The sequence below is a fragment of the Lepisma saccharinum genome, chromosome 7 (genome assembly GCF_977018435.1).
Source record: "Lepisma saccharinum chromosome 7, izLepSacc3.1, whole genome shotgun sequence".
NCBI lineage: Eukaryota > Metazoa > Arthropoda > Insecta > Zygentoma > Lepismatidae > Lepisma > Lepisma saccharinum.
Genome location: NC_139235.1, coordinates 83,335,785 through 83,362,138, shown reverse-complemented (window position 1 = coordinate 83,362,138; position 26,354 = coordinate 83,335,785). Strand labels below are relative to the sequence as shown.

The following is a 26,354-nucleotide window of genomic DNA, read 5'->3' as shown; positions in this document are numbered from 1 at the left end:
CGAAACCAGCTCCAACAGACAGTCTTCGTCTGAACTGAAAAGGTACGTGAATTGCCCACAGGATAGTACCACTAACCGAGCAGACATTACGAATGATCGTTTTGCTCTGATCTCCCCTACTATACTGCTCGCACATTTCAGCTGGCGGCTGGGAAACAGCGAATCAGCGATTAGTTGAATTTTCTTCGACTGACATCGGGCATTTTCGAGTCAGAAGGCAACGAACGCTCTTAGCGGGACGAAACATGTCGGATACACACGCCAAACGTACTGGAAGGCGAGAGAGTTCTCTGATAACGATATCATCAGCACTAGAAATTAACTGGGGTTTATGGTACAGTCACCTCACTTAGTATTCCGGCAGTGTCTTTATTATTACAGCATATTTGCAGATGATACAAACCTTCAACCTACAAGTGTATCAATATACGCTGCATAAAACACACCTTATTACTAACTTCGTTGACCCTGTACAACTGCACTCGGTGGGCAACTGGCAAAAAAAAACAGAAGTACGCTTGTGAACGATGGTTCAGGAGGGCGATGTTACTCTTACAGCTTTTTGTTCGCGAGTTTTTCCCCACCCATCGAGCCACACACCCCGCACACGAATGAGGGACTGAAGGAGCCATGAAGGTCAACAGAGCTGGAAATGGGACGAGTATAACATCCAGGAACATATAAGAAGTTCCTGAAGACATTTGCCGGGACACAGCATACCTGGAAGCGAGACATGGGCAGTAGCTCAAGATCAATTGGCAAAGTGACGAACTATTATAGTTTGAGCTGTTTTGAGCTTGAGCTATGGAACCTCAGGGTGAAAGTCCTGCACTCAATCGTGCCTCCGACGGACCCGGATTGGAGTCCTAGCCTGGGCATTGTGTGTAATCCTTTACCAATGTCATCCAATGATCATTCATCCTCGTCGTCGCGATTAGCCTCAAGAGGAGAAAGCCGACGTAATGTGAGAAGAATACACACTCAAGCCTTTCAATTTGAATGACAGTGTACATTTATTTAAATTTTTTCACTCTTTTCTAATGCCTCCCCGATGGCGTAGTGGCAACGTCTTCGCATTGTAATCCCGGGTTCGATACCCGGTGGAGGCACATGGCACAGTAGTTCGGATCCCCTTTGAACTGTAGGTCCAGTCCAGATTAGCCTTTCTGAGCATAAAGTGGACTTAAAACAACAAATCAATCGTTCTTCTCCGAAAAGCTTTGCTAATATTGATGATCCTGGTTGTTTTTTTAAGAGTTCCCATTCCCATGTTCAAAATATAATAGCAGAGAAAATTTGCGGTGCGACTCTTGTGTGTACAGCCGATCGCTATAGTACACTAGTATTACAAATTCATTTATCCCAGTGAAGTTCTTAGCCTTGAAAACTTCATCGCACGATTCTCCAGAGTTTCCACAAAGGATCCCCATTTGCCCAACTTCCCTGCAAGCTGAAGCTGCGAAATTTCGTAGGTTGGTACACCTGGCCAATTTGTCGTGCGGGGAGAGACCTTGGCCATCGGAATGTGGTTCAGGTGTTCAGGGGGAAGAGGATCCATTCAGGATGTGCCCTCGGGCCGGCCATCTTTACCCATCCACCGAGCCAAAAGATGATGGGCCTCGGAATGTAGGTTTTTGGTGAAAGCCCGTCTCGCCTTTTCCCACTAATTCCGGTTGCACGAAGTTGCCTTTGTTGGCCCCTGGACATTCTGTTGTCGGTGCTTTCCAGAGGCCTGGAAATGCTATGCTAATGGCAGGTGTCTTCGTAGAAAACTTTCTCGGCGTCTTTTGCCGGTTAACAAGGTGGGCTAAATTCGGGTCAAAAACCTCTTGTAAACAGAAGTGACATGCCTTCTGTACCATTGAATTTTGTAAGGTTCAACTATCCGTACGTTTTCTGCAAAGATTCACCCATGGGGAAGTTGATCGTTACATGCATCAACTTGTAGGGAGATTTTCGGATGATTTTCGTAGAATTTTTCTCACAAAAGGCCCAAAATTCCCTTTTCTTCAGGGAAACTCCTTCACATTGACCTATTTCAGTTAAGTTTGGTCTCTCCCCCGATTTTAATATACATATAAATTATTTAAAATAAGTGAAAAATTAGACCTCCCCGATGACTTGGCGGTAACGTCGTGGCCTTGTAATCAAGGAGTCCCGGGTTCGATACCCTGTGGAGGTGCATAGTGGTTCGGTTCCAAATTTAAACTGCAGGTCCAGTCCCGGTTATCCTATCTGCATAAAGTAGACTTAAAATACCAATTCAAAATTCCGTCTAGTAGTAGTAAATTTTAACCATAGTACAAATATTTTTCACTGGAATATTTGTGAGTGTCCATTCATCATATCATCACTCATCCCCCATCTTCGCAAATTAGCCAAAAGTGGCAAAAAGCGAAGTAATATAAAGCAGATCAATCAAACCCTGCAAAAGGGGTGCAAGGGGTGGCCTTTTTCGAAGACACCCAGATTTCATTCTCTCTTCCACATACTTGTAATATACCCCGGATCGCTTTGTTGCCGACGATGCTATGGCGTCTGAACCCACAGCCACGAACTTCAGTACCAAGGTCGAAAGTCGACCACCGATCCGGTTTGTTGAAAATCTGTCTGGAAGTTAACTTGGGCTTATGCAATTGTCAGCCCTTGGACATTCGCCACTTGCTTTGGCGGTAATTTAGACTACATTTTTTTGGTAACTCTAAGCAAACGTGCACAATTACGAGGGTCACTATTTATATTTTGAGCCTAACAATGAAAAAACAGGAATTTGGCATTGAAAACTGCTTTATTGTTTTTCGAAGTATTCTCCTTTATGGTCAATACACTTTTGCATTCGTTCGAACCATTTGTCAAAGCATTTTTTCCAATCTTCTTGAGACACCTCCATAATATGGTTTTTGAACGCATCAACGGCGTCTTTCGCCGACGAAAATCGTTGTCCACGCAATTTATTCTTGACATTCGGGAACAAGAAGAAGTCATTGGGTGCCAAATCAGGACTGTACGGTGGATGACCCATCCATTCGATTGTTTGACTGTTCGTAAAGTCGGTTGTTAGACGAGATGTGTGACAGCTGGCATTGTCTTGATGAAGAATGATCCGACGGCGTTTGTTTGTTTTCCGTATTTGACCGAAGACCTCTGGCAAACAAATTGTTGTGTACCATTCAGAGTTGACCGTTCTACGTTCCTCTAAAGGCACAGTTGCCACATGACCAGTTTTCCCGAAAAAACAGGCGACCATTTGTTTCGATGTGCTTCGAGCGCGAACAACTTTTGTTGGATTGGGTTCATCTTGAAACACCCATACAGTCGACTGCTGTTTACGTTCCGGCTCATATGCATATATCCATGATTCGTCACCTGTTACAATCTTATATACGTCTTTTGAAGCACCACGATTGTATTTATTGAGCATTTGTTTGCACCAATTGACGCGAGCGTCTTTTTCAGTTTTTGTCAAATTGTGTGGGATCCAACGAGAACATACCTTTCTCACAGCTAAATGATCATGTAATATTTTATATATGCTGGTGGAACTAATGCCTATGGTTGCCTCAATCTCACAGTATGTCACACGACGATCTTGCAGTATTAGGTTTTGCACAGCATCAATGTTTTCTTGAACAACAACTGATTTTGGACGACCTTCGCGAATCTCGTCGGTGAGCGAATGGCGGCCACGATTAAATTCGTTATACCAGCGTTTCACAGTGGCAAAGGATGGGGCTTCATCGCCAAATGTGGAAGTAAGTTGATCGATGCACTCTTGTCTTGATAATCCACGTCGAAAATCGTAAAAAATCATCGCACGAAAATGTTCACGAGTTAATTCCATTTTATTGTTGTCGCGCAATCTCCAAGGCAACATAAACAACACAAATGAAGCTATTGACAAAACATTTGAAGTACGTTATGGTCAATAATGCCAGACGATTCCGTGCAAACGTCAAATCGCGCCTAACTTCAATCAGTGTTGCCAAGGCTCAAAATATAAATAGTGGCCCTCGTACTAGAATAATTTGTTTCTGGTGAAGGATCATTTGGTTATTCCAAACTTTTTTTTTTCTGCTAAGACAGTGGAGACGCGGGTCGTCAAACGCTGTCACGAAGTATATTTGCAGCTTTCTGCAGTGCCGGACGCATGCAAGTGACTTCAATTTCTGTTCCACGGAAATGTTTGCCACTTGGCTCGCCCATACAACCAGGAACATAGGCACCTGGGTGTTCAATTAATTGGTCACTTAATTAGCACATTTGCAAAAACAAAACAGTATCCCGTTCTGCTACTTCCTGCATGCCAATTTCCTTTTCCACCCTTTTTTTCTATTCTGCTCTGTGACCTTGGTCCGTCTAGGCGACCTTCGTCCATTCTATTGCATTGGCATACAGATGCAGTCACTGAATAAACCTTGGCGTCTACACCCAAAGGTGGAAGGAAGCTCGTTTGTCTCGAGCGACAAGCGAGGCGAGGCGATGCGATGCGTGCATTTCTACAAATATCCCAGGAAGAAGCATGTCCTTGTCGTTCAGGCTTCAGTGACCGTATTCCTTTCGTAACGGTTGTATTATTTTCCTTCTTTCACATCGTTTCCGGCCAGGTTTAAATTCTTCTTCGGACAGGAAAACCTTTTAGTGTTGCTTGGTCTTTAAACCCATCACGAATTGTTCAACCGGTACACTACAACGGGACTGAACTTCCCAGAAAAATTATGAATAGGACTAGGTTTGTTGTCTTAATCACCAAGCTCTACAAAATAAAATACACGTATGACCTAAAATTTCCATAAATGTGCCCTAAAAACTATAAATTCGTAATTAATTTTTGTTGGTTGAATTAACTACTGTTCTTGAAGACACACTTTATTTATAAAATAACCATTTGTTAACAATTATTGTACATCATTGTTTCACAAATAATATAAACTTGTTAGTTTTAATCTGGACTTTCTTCCTAAAACAATTAAATCTTTAATCTTGACATATTTATCTAAGGTTTTAAAAAAGCACAAGAAAACTAATAGCGTATGGAATTTGGAAGTATAAAAGAGTATATTTCATTGCAAATATCAATGTTATAATTTGCTGGTATGTGAAAAACAGTTAAATTCCTTGTGTAGCGAGATTGCTAGATCAGATTTTATATCTTATGCAATAGTAGCACTGTTGCTTACTCAGTGAACCGAATTAGTTTCAAGGTTGTCAACAGCTTGTTTTGAGTTTTCTTTTAATTCTTGAGAATCCTATTGGGTCAAATAAAGTGCGCGAACATATTAATGGATAACACTGGGGAACAGTGAAATTGCGGCACAGTGTTTGAGAGCTAATTTAGGGCAATTTCATGCTGCTGAATAATGATATAATAATATATTTCCTGAATTGGCTCTAATTTATGAAATAAATGCAACTAAACCAAAATGGCGGAAACATAAGACATACATATAAATGAACTTCCAACAACAATTTAATATTTCTTTTTGTGATTACAATCATTATTTTAAAAATAAATTTATATAGGCCTATGATCAAAATAATTAAGAAAATATGTACACAATGAAGTAACAAACTATGTGAAACGTTTTCTATACGATTTCCTGCTGTATTGCTTTTGAGGACAATCCCTCTGTAAGCTCCAACAGCTTACAGTCGGCCATCATGTGGCAATCCAACCGTCCCTGGTGCCTTTCTTCCATTATCCTTATATCCTGATGGAACCTTTCTCACCGTTCTTCACTAAAATCACCAACGTTCTCAGGGAATCTGTCAATGTGGCTATGTAGAAAATGTATCTTCACACTCATATTAGCTCCCAATTTCTCAAAATTTTTCAACATATTTCCAACTATATCGGGGTACTTTTCTGCTCTGTGATTCCCCAAAAAGTTTTTAACGACGGACACAAAGCTCAGCCAGGCCTCAGATTCGATGTAAGACATGTAAGTTGTAAAATTGGCATCATTTATGAGTGTACGAATTTGTGGTGGTCCGTCAAAGATTCCTGCCTTCCATTTTTCAATACTTAGTCTGGAAAAGTGTGGCATATATATTTGAAACAATCACCACTTGTATCTAAGGCCTTGACAAACTGTTTTATCAACCCAAGTTTAATATGCAGTGGCGCAAGGATGATTTTGTCCCTATCTATCAGCGGTTAATGAATGATATTAGCTTTTCCCACTAATATTTTCCCTTGGGGGTCAAACTTTTATCGTCCAATGCTTTTCTCTAGCACGACTATCCCACAAACATAGGAAACAGGGATACTTTGTGTACCCACTTTGCTGTCGTAGTAAAAAAAATCACCATCTTCAAATCCACACACACGAGCCACTTATGTTCAGCATATCCATTTTTTTTTCTAAAACCATTTTTATGTTTTGGTATTCTTCCTTAAGGTTTGTTGAGTGTCCGATATATTGCCTAGCAATGCTTCATAAGTTGCCTAGCAACAATTTACAAATCAATAAATAAGTTTATTATGGGAATTTCAGCCCATTATCAAATTTTGATATTACCGAGAAAAGCGTAGAGTAATTTTACCTCCTATATTTTCCATGGTGTGTTTATTTTTATAACTGGAGTCAATTGAACTGAACCAATCATACAATTGGCAATCACAGCTGTTTTGTGTGCTGAAACTGTTGTTAAACTTTATGCCGCAAAATAAATTTTTTTTTTTGTTCCCCAGTATAATTTGCACGGTATCATGGATCCCACTGTACCAACATGCAGAGTTGGCATGTTTGAAACACACGCTTATTTTCTTTAACATTGTTTAAAACACTTCTGCAATTGAGTTGTATATTGATGAAACAGTTTTGTTCCGCACTTAAGGTACATTGTTGTTAATGTCAGTGTGTATGTTATGTATCGCAAGCTCAAAACAAAGTAGCCACTGTAGGGATAGTGTGGCCTGGCAACCGTGGATTAGTTAAACATTCTCGAATATGCGAGATTTACGAGAACGTAAATATGTAACTTAAGAATTTAGTCAAGTGTTTATAGCAAGAAACACAGTCCTTCCTCGGGTAACGGATTCCACGTTTTAAAAGTTTTATTTGTTTCAAACATTATTTTGTTCATTAAACACAGTTGAAAAAATTTAAACCACATTAATTTCTTTAAAAAACATTATCATCTTAACGTGTATGTCGAGTTAAATAAAGGGGATAATAATATTAATATGCATTTATCTGCTCGCAAAAGGCTGGATTCCCTAAAAAAAAAACCTCAAGAAAAGTTTATATCGCGCACTGCCTGTATGTATTTTATCCTTGTAGTACATGGCAGTGCTTGGAATTGTGGCTGAAGTTCAATGCACGTACATAGGATGATCATCTTCATTTTTGTCTCCTTCGATTAAAAGTTAACCGTACCGAAGTATGCGGATGTACTTCGTCGAACATAAAACCTTTGCTGTGGTTGATTTGATTGCTATTCGAACCACGAGGAAGAGATGATGTAATTGGTTTTTCGCTGGCTAGGAAGGTGGACATTGCTCGGAAAGTTCCGATCTCACTGAAGCATGGAAGAATTACTTCACCCTTTAACCGAATGTGTGTGCGTGTGTGGCTTTCGGCAGTAGCGTCACCTGAGAATATTGTTCGAGCGCGGAGGAAATATTGTTATTCGGACTCTCTTTTTCTCTCTATATCTCATTTCTTTTTACCGTTTGTCTCTCTTCTTTCACTAAATCCACTTCTCTTTTATTAATTTGCTTTCGTTATATGTAGTTCTCTGTCACCTTCTTGCTCATTGTACCTACTCGTACAGAATGAGCCCGACCCTGTGGCCGAGTGGTTAGCACATTGCGCTGCGACGCCAAGGGTCCCGGCTTCGAATCCCGGTCGGGCTTGGTTGTTTGTGAATGTCCATTCATCAATTTCATCACTCATCCCCATCTTCGCAAATTAGCCAAGAGGCACAAAACGCGAAGTAAAATAAGCTAAATCAATCAATCAATCGTACAGAATGAAGGACGTTTTTTACTTCTTAGAATTCATTATGTTTTTGTATGCGATGCGGCCCTGGTGGACCAAAATATGTACTGTGTCGGCCTGATGTACCAAAATGTGCTTGCCTGTTGGGCCGAGATGAGTGCTTATTTTGTACGATGCACGCCAAACAAAATGATATTACTTACTGCGTGTTTCTCTAGCATGCACCCATGTCTAAGGAGTGGAGGGGTCATATGGTGTTCCATAGGGTGATTCGACTCAGATGATTGCGAAATGACACTCAATGATAATAAACAAAGCTGTATTGATTAAAACAAAAGATTCAATTTATGTACAAACTTGCTGCAATGCAACGCGGTGGACGGAATGAAATCACCCCACACACTCGGCCATATTGTCTCGCGAACTGTCTGAGCCAGTGTTGCCACAATATGAGGGCACAATTTCCCTTTTTGGACCAATTTTTCCTTTCACCTAAGCAAATTATATAATAATAATAATGATAATAATTAGTAGTAGTAGCAGCAGCAGCAGCATTTTTAGTGGTGCTGGTGGAAGCAGTAGTAGTACGTAGTTAAGTATTACATTGAATTCGTCATTAGTTTGATAATTTTTTTAAAAAGAATTCTCGTTTTAGTTTCATTAGTTCCTGACCAGGTGTCCCAGGTTTGAATCCTAGTCAGGAATTCATTTATTCGTTAATCCTCATCGTTACTATTATCCAAAGATGCATAAAAGAAACGTACAATAAACTTAAAGGAGCAGAAACAAGTTGGAATAGCAAAATAAATAAAAAAAACATAAAAATGTGGATATGAAATTCGAAATTAACATAAACTATAAAAAACCTTAAAATTTCCCTGCAATTGTGGTATTTTCATCGAAATTCCCGTTTGGCTAAAATTTCGGTCCTAATTTCCCTGTAAAAGGGAAATTTCCCTTCATGTAGCAACACTGGTCTGAGCGTCACTCCCGTGGGTTGGAGAGTACGCATATAAAGCAAAACTAAAAGCCTCTGACATCTATTGTTAACAATATCAAACATATTAATTGTGATCTGAGACACACTGCATGTTGTAAAATGGCGACCGTGTTTTGTCAAGTTTCTGTTCCTGTTCAGTGGCACAGTATATATTCTGTTCCAGGAGTCTGTGGAGCAAGCGAACTAAAACAAGTCCTCCACGCAAGTAGTGACGGAAGAAGGCTCTGGCCGAACGTGCCAGAGGGAAAGAACGGGGTTTCTCCTCTTCTCTACCGTTATGCGCGCCGTTGCTGCGCAGATTTGTGGTACAGATTGTAGTTTATGGAGAAATGTGGAGCTCTTCTTTCGAAAAACCGCTTTGATATTCCAAAATCCGATCGTGATTATGTAAGTCTATTAAACTATTGATTATATCTAACAGAAGAGCGAAATCAAATCTCATGAAGATTCACGTGTATTCTCCGCAAGAAATTCCAAGCAGATTTCTTTTTTTCTTTTTCGGATTTTGGAATATCAAAGTGGTTTTTCAAATGTAGGGGAAAATTCGAGAAAAAAAACCTGCGCTGCAGCCTTAAGCCTCTTGCACTTAATGATAATGTTAAAATTGATTAATAGGTATTTGTTGACCAAGTGAATTTATAAGCTTCCAGGCTTGCTCATTCAGGGTGTCTACCAGACAAGAAAAAGTCAAGAGTTTTTGCAATATATTTTTTACACTATAGTGAATTTACATTTGTGTACACCTGCATTGGAATTTGATAAAATTGAATATTTGGGAATCTAAAATTATACATTCTTGTATGCGTGAAGTTTTGGGTATATATACTCATGTAATGTGGCCATTCCCCATGCAGGATGAAACCTGAAGCATTAATTTTTACATGCATTAATAATTAAAACAAGTCAAAACTCATGTTAAAGTACAGCTTCAGTTTTCATCTTAACCAGCCTTGTGGTAGGGGTTTTTCATTGAATAAAAATATATATTTTCTTAATTTCCAACTATAACCGAGTAGGGGGCGATTAAATAAATGTTAAGAAAGAAAAAAAATCAAGAAAAAGGAGAGCAAAGGCATGAAAAAGTCAAGAATTTTGGATTTTTATTTTCTAGACACCCTATCATTACAAGTCATTACTAGTATGGTGATCCAAACCACCATCAGCGAAGGCACGAATGGGGTGACAAAGTACACCAGGTCAGTAAAAGCCCGCCCAAGGCACCACTTGGCTTGCAGAAACACCTGTTCTCTCTCTTTGAACTTGGGCTCAAGTGCAAGATTAATTTTCCATTGTAGAATTTCGGAAGAATAAAGTTAATCTAAATTGCACAAAAACGACCATGAACGAGCAACATGCAGTTAATGATACCCAGAAAATTATTTTTAAAATACTGAAAAACTACCAATAGCGCCCCAAAAAGGCCAAAAATGCAAAATAAAAACAATCTGGTTCCGATTGATGGGCGATTGATTACCATTACAGTCCGTCTCCGTTAGTCGAGACCATGGACGCGGGTCTCCTTTATCGCACAACGCGAGAGCAACCTTGCGTTCTGACGTCACCGCAGAATACTTTCATTGTTACGCTAAATGCCTAAGTTGTTAGGTTTAGTTCTCTTAGCATAATTAATATATTTGCTCTGTATTTTTCTAAGGGAACCAAACCTAACAGACCTAACCTAACAATGTAGGCATTCCTCGTGTGACGTCATTGCGCTGACTGGACGAGCCCACTTTCAAAATAGCGGTGGAACGAATAAGGGAAACAGGTTCCGTGAAAAATAGTCTACACCTGAAACAAAATTAAGTTTTACACCTAGTAACGTCGAAGACAAAGCACGTCAAGGAGGAGTTCAGAGTTGTATTAATCAACTTTCGATTGATTGATTGATTTAATTTATTTTACTTCGCGTTTTGTGCCTCTTGGCTAATTTGCGAAGATGTGGATGAGTGATGAAATTGATGAATGGACATTCACAAACAACCAATCCCGAGCGGGATTCGAATCCGGGACCCTTGGCGTCGCAGCGCGATGTGGTAACCACTCGGCCACAGGGTCAGGCTCATCAACTTTCGAGCCCTTGTCATTATCCTGTTTGCTGTGAATATGACATTATTTGTCCACTTGTAAAAACGAACGTACGCTCCTGTTCACATAAAGTGGCAAATTTTATAAAGTTGAGCGTGTGCTACTTTATCTGAAGCAGAGTGTACAAAAAACTAACGAACTGTAACAATGAGTGGACTTTTAAATCTTGAAATCGAAACGTCTTCGAGTCGTAAACTGCGGTTTGTTTACATAAGTATTATTCTTTAATGAAAGTAAACAACGCACGTGAAGTTTCACCTTTTCACGACACGCAGGCGACAGTTACGCGTGCATGGTTTTATATGTCGAATGAGAGTTATTGAATGAAACAAGTTTTATCATTTTTCGCGTTCTGTGTAAGCACAAACTGAGTGCAATGTTTATTGTTCGGTTAGAAATGAAACTTTTCTGTTCGAGAAAAATCTCCCGCCAAAGCCATAATTTTGTCTTTCATTCTGATCACACATCAGACTATTGTGCTTGCCATTTTGTACACTCAATTGGCGTCCTTACGTGATACATGACACACTACTTTCCTCCAATGTCTAGAAAGAACACTAGCGATAATTAAACTTAGAGACTGCTTTCATTCGGGTGTGCGGTCCGACCAATGCCTTCTTCCAACAAGGCCTGTGCAGAAATAGTTCGTGCAACGTCATCATTGGTAGACCATGAATCGAATCATGATATCAGCATCATACGAGTAGCATGGTATCAGGATATCAATTATTATGCTTCCTTCACACACACAACGTACAAACTATGACAATTTCCCGCCCTTTCCCCACACATTCGCTAGTGTGTTGCTGATATCGTATTGCGATTCTCCAACTGATGATGTTGCATGCATACAAACTCTCTGCACCGGCTTTATTATAAGAAGGCATAGTCCAACTGAATACGTATTTTTTCTGGTGGTCTGTGAACACACTTTTACACTATGTGACTGAAATCACTTCTAAACTGAACCTTATTCTCTAAACATTGAATGATTCGTGCCCCTCCAATAAATTTTGTACAGTGCAAATCAGATTTTACACTAAAGAGATTATAGTGCAACATAGCTGAAGATGAAAAAAGTAATTAAATTGTGTCACGCTACAATATATTGTAAGTATGAATATGTGTATTATCATGGATGTGTTGGTTTTTGTAATTTATGCACACATACACATACATATAAAATGTATATGTTAGGCAACAAAGCCACATGTAAAGTTGCAAGTCCAATGAATGGTTTTGTATTTCACAAAGATCCTAAATTTTATGAAATACATTGGTTTGTTTTTTCTCTTTGCAGCAATATGCAGCGAAACGGGGCGACCAGGATTCACTTCTCGAAAACATGAATTCCAAATATTATTACTACACAAGGACAAAAGGTCTCTTTAGGATATGCTACCCCAAGGAAAGGCCACCAACAGGTAACGTTTGCATTCCATATTTCTAATAGTTCCCTCTAGCTGAAGGTGCGAAAAGGTGTCTATTTTCTTTTACCCACAGATTCGTATCATTAGTTGCGGGTATTTTTTACATTTCGTTTGTTTCCAAAATGTGTCCAAATTATTCACGAAATGTCGAGCATGTCCGTTTACTTATTTCATAATATGACACATACAAACGTAAGTGACTTTCAAGCCAAGTGAGGTATGAAAGTTCAATTTATAAATACGCAAATTACGGATGTTACCAAGAAGCTGAACATTGCATTTTGGCTTATAGTCGAGATTATTGTCCTGACAATCTGACGTTTTCGCAGAGCATTAAAATTGCTCGTTATCCGCTAGTTTTGAATTCTTGCTTTATTAGCAAAGAAGTCTTGGTTGTGACTTTGTGTACTTTTATGAGGCCCAGGTTATCGTGGAGCAGTGTTGCCAGATGTACTGTGTAGAAAGCATGATTCGTCAAATTGGTCTCAACCAGTTCTGTAATATGGAAGCTTGCTCATAACTAGAGCCCGGAAGTTCAGCCATTTATTTTCGTTAAAATAGGCAGGCAAAAAGGCATTTATAATGTGGAAAATAGGCACTAAAAATGAAAAAAGGCAAAATAAACCGAAAAAAGGCACATTTGGAAGTCGCTTACTTTTATCCATAATTTCTGGCAAAATGTTGAAATCTAAATTGGGAAGAGCATTTCAATTTTTTCCGTCTTGATTGCACATAACTACAAGGTGCTTTTTAAGTTCTCAACATTCATTGCTAGTCGTCTGTCAGAGAGAATGTTTTTCATAATAGAAAATTATCTTTCACGAATTGAAGCCGCTTCATTTTCTGCAAGAGCATCTATCACCTCACTGATTTTTTGAAGGTTGTTAGCATAATATATATCTGCCCATCTCGTCAAGACTGGTTGTGGAGGTAATCTAAGCTCAATCGCAACTTCCGGAAATTTTCGGGTTTGAGAGGGAGATTTCAGAAATATCTTTGTGTTCGAAATCAACCTGTCCACTTCAGCAGTCAATCATGCACAAGAAATGTTAACCGAAAGGCAATATCCTAACTCAGCATGAAATACTTTTTTCTCACACTTTTCTCAATCAGCAATGTTGAAACATGAGTTCAATATTACTTAAATAAGGCGAAAATTATTCACATAATAAACGGAAGAAAAATAAATGCCAACAACGTTTTTTGGGAGAAAAATAATTTATATACACATTTTTTTTTAAAAAATGTCATATTTCATTGAAAAAGGCAAAAAAAGGCATTGTAATTAAAAATAGGCAGTGGGGTCCCAAATAGGCAAAATAGGCAAAATGAAAAGGCTTCCAAAACATTCGAAACAACATAAGAAACGTATATATATAGAAAATTTTTATCAATATATGCAGTAGATAAAAAGAGGCATTTTACCAAACTTCCGGGCTCTACTCATAACAATGCTACCTAGAACTGAGAGATTCGGGGTGTGGTCTGAACAGCGTTGTTACAATGTTTTCGCCCTATGATTATTTTCTTGGAATTTCATGACCACGTGACTTCCATATTGGATGCAACTGGTTAGGTTATTTTCACGTGTAGGAAGACTATTCAAGTTGAAAACTGTATTGGCAATTTCAGTACAGCGGGATGCACAAGTATTTCTGTGCAAATTGTCCATGGCTATTTTAATTAATATTCTCGTCTGTGTTTAAGGGCACGAGGAACACCTTCCACGCGTGCCGAAACTGCTCATCCCCCACCGCCTTTAGCTGGAGAAAGAGAGGTCTATGCGCTGGATGGTTGTAGAATGGGGATAAAACTTAGCATTATGCTTACGAGAGTATTATTTTACTTGTTCTCTTGGGAATATCAAACTTCCTATCGTGTTTAAAGACACTTGAACGAAAAGAGGACATGTTGAAGATTTTGTTTGCATTGGGAAAAGTCGAAACTTCCATTTTATTAGCCGTAACTTGGAATTTGAAGTTGTTTGTCAATAAGGAATACATGGGAGTCTGTAAATAATTATTAACAATATTTTTTTTTCAGATCGTAACTCACTGTTTTTTTAGTTGTAGTAGTAGCAGTGCCTATTCCTACGGTATTTAAATAAATGCATCCTGGGGCGAAACTGTCACCTTTACCTGAAGGAATCATATTATCACTTATCCTCATCGTAGCGATTAGCCAAAAGTGGTAGATAAGCAACACTAATTAACAAAAATCGAATCGGTCAATTCTTGAAACTCTCAAAGAGAATAAACATGTTGGCGGACAATTTCCTTACTAATACTACAGCGCCTAGAATAACGTAGTGTGGAAAACGGCATGGTTCTGCCCTCTCTCGCTGGTTCCACTCGAAAATGATCCGCTAGAGGCGCTGGTGTTGACCCCGGTGCTTGGTGTTCGACTGCTTATAATGGAAGTAAATGGGGTTTTTGCTGCAACGTCTGATTCTTTTCCCTGTAACATTTCTTTGTATCAGAAAATTGTTATGATATTTGGTACAGTAGTCGCGAAAATATTAAAGAATATTATGAACCGTCGATCATGACCTGTCCTTGAGTTTTTTATTAACAATACGGAAGAAAACATAGATATGGATTGTAACACGTAACATGACAATTGCTGAGAGAATTAGTATTGTGTATGCATTATCCTGAAAGGTTCATTAATATTGTCATTGTCACAAATATTATTTTTATGGAAATTCACACGGACAATACTCGTTTATTTTTCAAAGATTGTTTTACATCCACTCGCGTGTTGTCCAACTTACCGCCCAAAAACTCGCAACCGTGAAATATGACACTTTTCGTTTCCCGCTTACTGGAAAAATGTAAACAACGCGTTGGTTGAGTTATATTTTCACCATGTCTGGAAACTGTCGCCACTGTTTTGTGCCTGGTCGTTCTAGTGGATATCGTTCAAGTAAAGAAAAGGGTATTTCTGTATATAGTGTTCCCAAACAAAAAGATGAATTAGCCGAGTGGAATCGTGCAATTCCCAGAGCTGACAAGGAACTCTGACACAGCTGGTGTTTGTGAATTGCATTTCGATGAACAATACATTATCAGAGATTATGTTCACGTAAGGAGGTAAGGTTGCCAAGGGGCAGGATATTATTAACAAAGGATGCAGTGCCTACGAAGTTTCCAAATCTGCCAAATTATTTCACAAAAACTGTTCCTGGAAAGAGAACATGCAGAGAAATGTGTGGATCAAGTGCAAAAAAGCCAAAGAACAGTTTGACATTTAATGAAAGTTTGTCCATTCCCTCGCTTAAAGAAAACCTCACGGTACCCACAGAATTTTGGGGAAGGCATGTATGTAATCGGCTATTTGAACTCCATGGAATATGAAATTAAATTCTTTCGAATATCTGCATTTCGGGAAAATGACTTCATAATATGTACGCCACGAAACATTTTTTCTCCTTCATGACACTATTTCAATTTTATTAGTATACAAAAATAAACTTGTGTACACAATCCAACGTTTGACGTCCAGCCTCACATGCGATATGTTGATGCTCGTGTTGCGTTTCACATAAAACGTATTTATGTTACTTTTCTGTGTAAATTAATGCCATTTCGTGACTGCAAATCACTCCACAAATATAACTGTTTCCATCAATTCACTTACCGCCTTTCTAGAGAAACAAATCTACACAATATATTCCAAAAACTAACTAAGCCGCATTACTTTCATAACAAAATTAGCACCTGGGTCGATCGCACTGCCATCTACTTGTCATCGTCTCGGGGAACCAGTTTCTTGGGTCGTTTTCCACATTACGTTATTCAAGGCGCTGTACTAATACGTATGCATCCCACTCTACCATGTGTTGATTTCCTATAACGAGCCTACTATTTCGCCCCTCGACGCGCGACAAGCTTCACGTGTCGTTCGGACCGGGTAGTTTTCTCAATGTCACGCATCGTGTCTTCGCGGCATGGGGGCGCATGCGCAGTAACTTTTATTATTATTATTGCAGGCTGTTTTTGTTTTTGCATGTCTGTTCGGTGTGAAACCGTCGCGTCTTTTTGATCTGAAATCCCCCTAAGGCGTGATGTTGTCATATGCAAAATTTCCCTCAACAGTAAATTTTAAAGGGAAAATATCCAAAAAGAATTATACAGTATAGTAGTAGCACAGACAAGGGTATATACCCCCTTATCTGTGGTAGTAGTAAGTCTGGAAAATGTCAACTGAAATTTTGGTGACGAGATCGTGAGTCGTGCGAACATTTGGCCACAGACATAGGCGCCGACTCCTTGGGGCTTGGGGGGCTCGACCCCCCCCCCCCCAATGTTAACAATGTGGGGCCGAGTCCCCCAAATAATTTTGTTTAAGAGGATCTAATGTATTATTTTGCTTCTCTTGTAAAGTTTACTCTGAATTGTGCCAAATGAACTTAACTTTAAATACACATTTGAAATGTTATAGACCATCAACTTTGGGGGCTGAGACCGCTAAACCATCAACTTTGGGGGGGGGGGGAGCTATGACCAGAGACAGCAAAACACATGACTTATTACTATATACTAAGTATATAATTATGAGTATTGTTAACATTTTTACTAAAAAGAGTTTCAAAAGAAGATGTGAATGAATTAGGAGAGTGGATGGCACGTTCGGGCTACAAATGGCTCTCACATGACATTCAGATAATTGATATATTAGAGGGATCTTTTTTGCGCTCCGTGGTAGCAGATATTAAAAGTCTGAATATTTTGCTATTATGGTTGACGAAACTTGACATATCCATCCGTGAACAATTGACATTTTGCATTCGAACTGTAAATGAAAAATTTAATATTTTTGAGGAATTCATGGGCTTTTACGAGATTCCGAACACTTGAGGCCAAAACTTAAAAAAGGGAGGGAGGGAGTCATTCATTAATTTATTTCAGTGAACAGAGCCCCCCTCCAATAATTTTGACAAGTCGGCGCCCCTGGCCACAGAGACGGATAAAATACACATTTATAATTTACATAAATATATTTAATAATATATATATATATATATATATATATATATATATATATATATATATATATATATATATATATATGCGCGTAACATAGGTTATTGGGATTGTGTACAAAATTTAGAGCTATTTTTGACACTAAGAAAGGTTTGTCCGCATTTTGTGCGTTTTTATGCGAGGTGTAACAGTTTTTTTCATTTTTTTTTCATTTTATTTTACTTGTTTTGAGTGGTTTTCCTTAGTTTTCTTTGACATTTAAAAAAAATCCGAAGAAAATATTTTTTCTCCATTTCGAACTTTGTTCGATTTTCTTTTCCCGATTATTTAGTTAATTCTGGGTGATTTTTTTGTTTCTTTGGTTTGAATTTAGCTGCCTGTTACTGGTGGTGGGGCTCATAACCCTCTTTTAACCCAGTATTCCTATAAAAAAAAAAGACAGGAAGATATGGCAAAATGAGGACTGACTACTACAGTAAAACAAAATGTATTCGTAACCCCCATCCTTTCGAAAATCCTGGCCATGCCACGGCTGGCACTTTTGTGTTCAGGAACTTAAAACCGGAAACCTTGCTACTAATTGGTAGTACTGGCAACACTGATGTGCAACGATAATTATGGTTATACGTCTGCAACCGATGGCACATTGACAAGGAAGCACGGGGAAGTGAACGAACACTCGCATCATGCACAGAGGCACGCAGACGTTCATGTGGGTTGCCTAACCTGGTGAAGATCCCTTTGGAATGCCGCATGGCCCGAGGGTGAAATGTCAACAACCTCGTCAAGAATTTCGCGGCCGTGCCCAGCGTTGCCAAATATGCGGCTGCCACGTCTTTGCGGTGGTCAATGAAATGAAATAGGACCGGAGTTGTGGTCACGATCGTCCAAAAGGATTCGCTGTTATGTCTTCCTCAATGGATTTCCCTTCGATGTACCGTTGTTGCTTGCTGTAAGGAGAGACGCACTGTCCTGGATTCCCCACTAATTCACTCATCAGCGTTGAAAAAATCCCTTTCCTATAAAAAAATCCCTTGCTTACGAGCTACATTTTAACATCCATAATCACGACACATGTTTGATCAATTTGCACAAATATCAAAATGAGGTGAAATCTCACTGTTATTGGAAAAGAGTAAGTTAAGGTTGTTGGGGGTGGAAAATGGACAGCAAATTCAGCAAAAACCAGTTTCTTAAAAAGTTAGTCTGTAATTTGCAAATTTTTAAACTTAGTCTGTAATTTGAAATTTTTAAACTTAGTCTCTAATTTGAAAATTTTTAAACTCTCTAATTTGAACATTTTTAAAGTCTCTAATTTGAACATTTTTAAACAGTCTCTAATTTGAACATTTTTGAACAATCTCTAATTTGAAATTTTTAGTCTGTAATTTGAAATTTTTAAACTCTGTAATTTGAAATTTTTAAACTCTGTAATTTGAAATTTTTAAACTGTCTGTAATTTGAAATTTTTAAACTGTCTGTAATTTGAAATTTTTAAACTGTCTGTAATTTGAAATTTTTAAACTGTCTGTAATTTGAAATTTTTAAACTTAGTCTGTAATTTGAAATTTTTAAATTTAGTCTGTAATTTGAAATTTTTAAATTTAGTCTGTAATTTGAAATTTTTAAAGAATGGTCAGTTAAATCAGTATTTTTGTTTTCGTTACGTCATTTTGTGCGATACATGATGACTAATGGGCGGATTTATATGTACTAAAAAAAGACCAAAATATACATTAGAAACATTTAAAATATGCACTATAAATTTTCAAAGAGTCATAAAAATTGTGTATTACAATTTATATGCTTTATGATTGCAACACTACGTTCCCACTTTCTGGGGGAATGTCATTGCCCACACAATTCAAATTTGAAGTAATTTCCGCATATAGACCCAAATTTACGGCGTAGTTACTTAATATAATTGCTCACCATGGATACTGAAAAATGCTGCATTTCTATCATTTGTATTTTTCCGGATAAAACTGTTTACAAAGCAGGAAATTGATTGGTTGTTGGGGCTTATTTTAGGTTTTTTTCTTCAAATAACAGACAGGGCCTATCATGCACTAGACATTAACAGCTAAACAAGTGTGAAAATAGCAAAACATTGTTGAATGCAGTGTTGTACATGGTTTACGAAGCTATCAAATCTTGTGTAATTTTTATTAATCAGTTATTAAAGAATTTGTGGATTGTGGCTTCCCAAACCCAAAGAGGACATTTCCTACTGTAGTATTCAAAAATATATACATAGGGAACACATTGACAAAAAGTGTTAATAATTAAATAATTCAAACCAAAAATATCCTATTTTTCAACTAATTTTGAACGCCGTTGAGGATAAATAGTTGTATTCTAATACATTTTTAAAAATCACCAGAAATTCGAAGAATGAACTAGTACCTGGAACTATGAAAACGCTATTCTTAGTCCTGGCATGTAAGGTGGGACCGACACATAGCTACTGTTCACATTGGAATTGTAGCCATGATGGAAAGCGAGAAGTTGATGAGTGTGACGATAATAGTGTTCGCAAATTTCCTGCAAAAATCTCTCATTGGGAACAGTCCACCAGGTCGCAGGTCAATCGATTTAACAAATCTCGACGACTGTAAATTTATTGTGGCAATTTTTACAGTAAATGATATGGTTAAGAAGGAAATAATGTTATCTTCATGAATTATTATTGAGGTTTAGCATGTATAGCTGACGGGTTTCTATAAGAACACTACATAACAACACAGGAGTTTGGAGTGTTTCGCCAGATGGCACTGCTCAACGTTTCAGTCGTATAGACTACGAAATTTGCGATTTTATAGTTTATTCTGAGTAGTTACACAGCCATACTAAGGGGTGTACTCCTAAATTTGTTAATTGTTTCGTCCGTATTCTGAAATCCCTGCCGAATATCTTCTCTGACTGCAGAAAGATCAGGAATGTAGGTCTCTGTAACACTCGTTGTGCTTTTAAACGGAGGAAGCTGCTTGAATAATGGCTTTTTAAGAACGCTTTCGTTCTCACGATGGCGCACGAGTTGGTGCTTCACCTCTTGACACGGCCCAATATGATTTTTTTCTGTTTTTTTTACGCAGGGAAAATTCCCATAAGCAATACAGGTTTGAAGAATTGTGACAGAGCTTGTAACAAGGCAGCGTGGCCATATAGTAACGGTTTGAGTGCGATCGCTCCGTTATATTCATAGCACGCTACGCCTTGAAGCTCCTTCTAAAGTTCGTTCACAATATTCTTCTGTGGTTCTTCCACAGTGTTGCCACCCGCTTACCAGATCGATCGTTGAAAACAGAAAAAAAAAAAAATCACTAGATAACCGCTTGTAAAATGTATGTTTCTCGCAACGTAGGTGCACTACAACACTATATAATGTTCGGAATACGTCAGTAGCTGATATGTGATGATGATCTGGTTGGACTGTCAGTTTATAAATTGTGCCGTGCGGAATAACACTGAAAAAACTGGTTTGTTAGGAATTACAAAAAAAGTTTAATTGAGCTGTTTGGTTATGCTTTTTGTTTCCGATAACCAAATGTTGCTTGTAATTACTATAGCATTTTGTTTAAGAATACCAAAAAAATGGTCAGACGAAATATAGTACTCGTAAACAAAATCATACATATGTAAGTAAAGAGAAACAAAACGTTTGGTTAAATTTACTATATGTGCGTTAGCGTGCTTTCGAATTTGAAATTACTATTGTCCAGTTTCGTCGAGTGTAGTATGAAAGTCCTTTGTCGAAAATTGAAACTCATGTAGCCCGTGTAGCCTAATATGCTGAAAAAACCCTCAGGATATAAGTACTTTATACTGATGTGTCCTTGAATGACCGCTAGATGGAACTGCCAAAAATGTGTAGAAGATACATAAGTTTTTGTTCTTTAACACATATCTATTTCTTAAACTTTATACGTTAATTAATATATATCCTTGAAATAAAGTATGGCATAATCATAGAGAGTATTAGGTCAATTATGTTTAGGCCATAAACTTTCAGGTGGGAAGCAACGCCCCCCCCCCCCCCCCGTTAGAATGTTTGATTTCTCACCAACACTGGCGATAAAGAATTTGCTGTTGTCGCAGAGGAAGCCCGAAGGAAAGGGAACTTTCCAGGTGGTTGCCAGCTCGGGCTGCAAGTCGCAAACTCCAGGAGAACCTCTCGTGGACCGGTATAAATGACGCCAGGGCCCGGCGGTTGAGAAACACTGATCTAGTGGACGTCACTATCCCGGGTTCTGGATATCCAAGAGATCTTCAGCGGACAGTTTCTTTGACTTTAAATGGAATCATTAAAAACCAGCAGTGTCCAGGAAATATTGGATATCCCTCGATGATATGCCATGGATATTTGTGTATCACTTTTGGATTTATTTACTAGACCGCCCCCTTACACCATGGTCAGCTGAGATCGAATTCAAACGAAAAACTATAATCTCGATAATTAATGTGTTTCTACTCCGGTTTATAGCGGAAAAAGAATAACACATTTCAGATGGTTTTCCCAGTTTTCCTGTAATTTTTTACTCCAAAGTTCTCCCTTCCTGCGAAAATTCCCTCCTGCGAACAAGAATCTCTCTCATCAAGAAGTGACCACTAGTCCTGCCGCAATGTCTCTTGCTCTCTCTGTCTCCAGAAAGAGAGAGGTAGAGAAGAAGACGAGAGGCAGAGATAGAGAAGACGAGAGGCAGAGATAGAGAAGAAGACGAGAGGCAGAGATAGAGAAGAAGACGAGAGGCAGAGATAGAGAAGACGAGAGGCAGAGATAGAGAAGAAGACGAGAGGCAGAGATAGAGAAGAAGACGAGAGGCAGAGATAGAGAAGAAGACGAGAGGCAGAGATAGAGAAGAAGAAGAAGAGGCAGAGATAGAGAAGAAGAAGAAGAAGAGCGGCAGAAATAGAGAGGAGAAGAAGAAGAAGAGAGGAAGAGATAGAGAAGAAGAAGAAGAAGAAAGAAGCAGAGATAGAGAAGAAGAGAGAAGCAGAGATAGAGAATAAGAAGAAGAGAGAAGCAGAGATAGAGAATAAGAAGAAGAGAGAAGCAGAGATAGAGAATAAGAAGAAGAGAGAAGCAGAGATAGAGAATAATAAGAAGAGAGAAGCGAAGATAGAGAATAAGAAGAAGAGAGAAGCAGAGATAGAGAATAAGAAGAAGAGAGAAGCAGAGATAGAGAAGAAGAAGAGAGAAGCAGAGATAGAGAAGAAGAAGAGAGAAGCAGAGATAGAGAAGAAGAAGAGAGAAACAGAGATAGAAAAGCCGAAGAAGAGAGAGGGTGAAAGAGAATCTCTCCTGGTCTCTCTCTACAGAGAGAGAGAGATTGAGAATGAAGGAGCAAAGAGAGAGATAGAGGGTGCTCATTTCCTCTCTCTTTCTCTCTGGATGGAATTCACCCTACGACTTGCATGATGCCTCACCGCGAAATCTGTATTACCAAAGGCTGCGACATTTCGTGTGGCCAACCTTCGTGCTCGTCACTAATTGATTTCACCTCAATGATATGTGCGATGCGTTGTTCCGCCTTGACGTCACACAAGCGACTTTTCATGCTTCTGAGGTCATCCACATGAAGAAAACCAGTTCCCAGACATTGCCGGATTCCAAGAACACTCTCTCACTAAAGGTGCCCGCCATACCACGTCCAGTTCTAACCAAATGCTGTTTAGAGTGGTCAGTGGGATATATGTAACTGGTATCGATTTGACTATGTTTTTTATCATTGGTAAAGGACCAATGTGAACGTTTTAACTGGCCTAAATTTGTATCTTTACATCAAGAAAAAATAGCAAGTTTACAAATTTTCTTGATTTTGCTTCATGTTTCTTCATAGAGCTTACCATGTTTCTTCATGTATCTTACCATTTTTCTTCATTTAGCTTATCATTTTTATTCGTGTATGTTACCATTTTTCTTCATGTATGTTACCATTTTTCTTCATGTATGTTACCATTTTTCTTCATGTATGTTACCATTTTTCTTCATGTGGCTTACCATTTTCCTTCATGTGGCTTACCATTTTTTCTTCATGTGGCTTACCATTTTTTTACCATTTTTTCTTCATGTGGCTTACCATTTTTTCTTCATGTAGCTTACCACTTTTTCTCAATTTCGTTTACCAGAAATTTGCAGTTTGCTTACCCATGGGTTTATCCAAAATTTTCCATCCGGGGGTGTAATTTTGTTTCCAAATGTATACAATTCGACTTATTGAACAGTAAAATTTCAATTCGGTACTTAGAAGATACATTTAGATCCAAAGTTATTATAAATTTGGCGTTTGTAAAAATTTTAGGTGAGGCGTGTGTGTGTATGTGTCGTTCGCACTTCCATAGCCTTTTTGTAATGAAATTTGCAACTTCTGTTTTTTTTTTTTTTTTTTTTGAAGTACATTATTTTGCCTTAGTTAGGTTAGTAGCTAATTTGAGATCTGGAAAGATGTGAATTTTTTTTTATCAGGCAGGCACACCTCATTCTTTGATCCATCTCATGATTTCTAGACCAGCACGAAAAAAATGAGCGGTCTGCGGACCAACCCATTCTACTTCTCAAGCAAAAGAAAACCATCTTTAAAATTTTCCGCACTGTAGACCACGGGAAAGGTTTCTTGTTTTTGCTTTCTTGCAAAAAAGTTTTAGGATGTGACCCACTGATTGGTTTGATTGATCGAACACAGTTAGCCAATCAGTGCGTGATTTTTCCCACTATGTCTCCTCGAGATTCCATAGTGATCCTAGCAGGATTTCTAGATACTTTTCCTAAACGCAGGGAATTCACTTGAACTTTTAGGGGAATTTTATGCATGAAAAATGAATTTATGCTTTGGAAACATTGATTTCACGTGTTATCATATATTTGATAACCACCTACAAAGAAACAAGCATATAAATATATCCCCGATACGAATCATACACCTCCATCTTTAAACACCACAACCTGTCTTCTCTCAGCAAGAGAAAGATAATTCAGTTGTTCTGTTTCCTGTACAAAATTCTAGGTTGTTCAGGAAAAGCCACAAGTCACACACTGCGATTTTCTGTTGGTTTTATCACTCTGAATCAATTAAAGAAAGTATTATGAGTATAACTTTATATTGGCCATGTGTAATGATTCTAACCAGTGAAGATCCAATGTGTGTGTCATATCTGTAATGTTTGCTATTTAAACTAAGTGCTGTAAAATTATATTTTTTGACTTAATTTGCTCTTCACCGAACAGCGTAGAATTATGAACAATAACATACAGGTACAGTCAACGGCAAAGATAATGGTAGGCAAATTGTCCACCGCTATTTTCATTACTTTTTTGTTCTACATCCTGTGTTGTTTTAAGGAAAGAAACTATGTTGGTTCGAAGCAGGCATTGTTCTTTGCTTATTGAAGTCATTATTTCAATTCGTTGTTATCATTTCATGTAATTCGGACCGAATGAAAATGGTGGTGGACAATTCGCCTACTGTTTCTTTCGCCGTTGGGTGTACATACAACATATACTAAAACAAATACACATACATGTTCCTATCTCCAAGTCAGGAGATCTGTACAGTCAACGGCAGATATAATAGTAGGCAAATTGTCCATCACTATTTTCATTACTCTTTATTCCACACCGTATGTTGTTTTAAGGAATGAATTTCTGTTGATGCAAAACAAATGGTGTCCTCTGCCCATTGACGTTTTTACTTCAATTCATGATCATCACATTGCGAAAAACGGACTGAAGGAAAATGGTGATGGACAATTTGCCTACTATTTCTTTCGCCGTTGGGTGTACAATAGAAGCTCCGAAAGGGAACCAAAATTAGATATATTTCATATGCCTATTGAGACCTCTAAGAAGCTATCCAATGTGTGGAAAAAATGCAGACATGTAAATATGAACGCAAATTTACTAAATAGCCTACTTTTTTCTTATTTTCTTCGAAGTTTGTATGTAATTCATATATGTACTTCCCAGGTTATGAATTAACTACAGGTACTTTATCACGTACATAGATTAGAGTTTTTTCTCATGTTCTATTTTGGTATTGAATACTCTAAATGAGTTTACACCAGGAGCGTATATTCCAGGCTAGTTAGGCTATCTGCGAAGCCTGAAGCCTAGAAAGCAAAATACTGAAGAAAAATCGATTAGGTACTGTGAATTAACCTGAATTTTTATAAGTTTGCAACCTGAATTTTTATAAGTTTGCAACCTGAATTTTTATAAGTTTGCAACCTGAATTTGTGTAAGTTTGCAACCTGAATTTGTGTAAGTTTGCAACCTGAATTTTTATAAGTTTGCAACCTGAATTTTTATAAGTTTGCAACCTGAATTTTTATAAGTTTGCAACCTGAATTTGTGTAAGTTTGCAACCTGAATTTGTGTGTTTGCAACCTGAATTTGTATAAGTTTGCAACCTGAATTTGTATAAGTTTGCAACCTGAATTTGTATAAGTTTGCAACCTGAATTTGTATAAGTTTGCAACCTGAATTTTTATAAGTTTGCAACTTCACTACCGTTGGAATTGAAACGTGGCTTCCTTGAAGACGTCAAGAATGAGCCTAGTCGGACCAGGTGTCATAGTGAGCTAGTCTTGGGCCACTTGTTTACACCTTTTGTATTCTGGTAGATAAATATGCAGAATCAATCATACAAGCATGATTGAAACCAGGAAATAATATAAATAAAGTAAGATACTGTTCACAAGGCTAAATGAATATATAAATCGCAAAGTTGTTTTTTTTTTAATAATGCTTTACATTTCAGACCCTGGTCCCGATTAGCCTATATGTGCATAAAGTGGACTAAGGCACGTTTGTCGTCAAGTGATTGCACCCCAGAATCGAACCTCCGGTGGCAAGATCGTAAGTCGAACATCGATAAGGGGGGAAAATGAGCCGAGAAAAGTGGAATTGGTG

At 38.2% G+C, this 26,354-nt stretch overlaps 1 protein-coding gene across 2 annotated transcripts in view; it reads left to right on the top strand.

The window, feature by feature from the left end:
* LOC145989968 (uncharacterized) overlaps positions 1–26,354 on the top strand; it is a 131,271-nt gene that overhangs the window by 23,638 nt on the left and 81,279 nt on the right. For both annotated transcript variants that reach the window (XM_083125522.1, XM_083125520.1), the window contains exon 2: positions 12,332–12,455. In XM_083125522.1, coding sequence (XP_082981648.1) covers positions 12,332–12,455 — 124 coding nt within the window. The remainder of the gene's footprint in view (positions 1–12,331; positions 12,456–26,354) is intronic.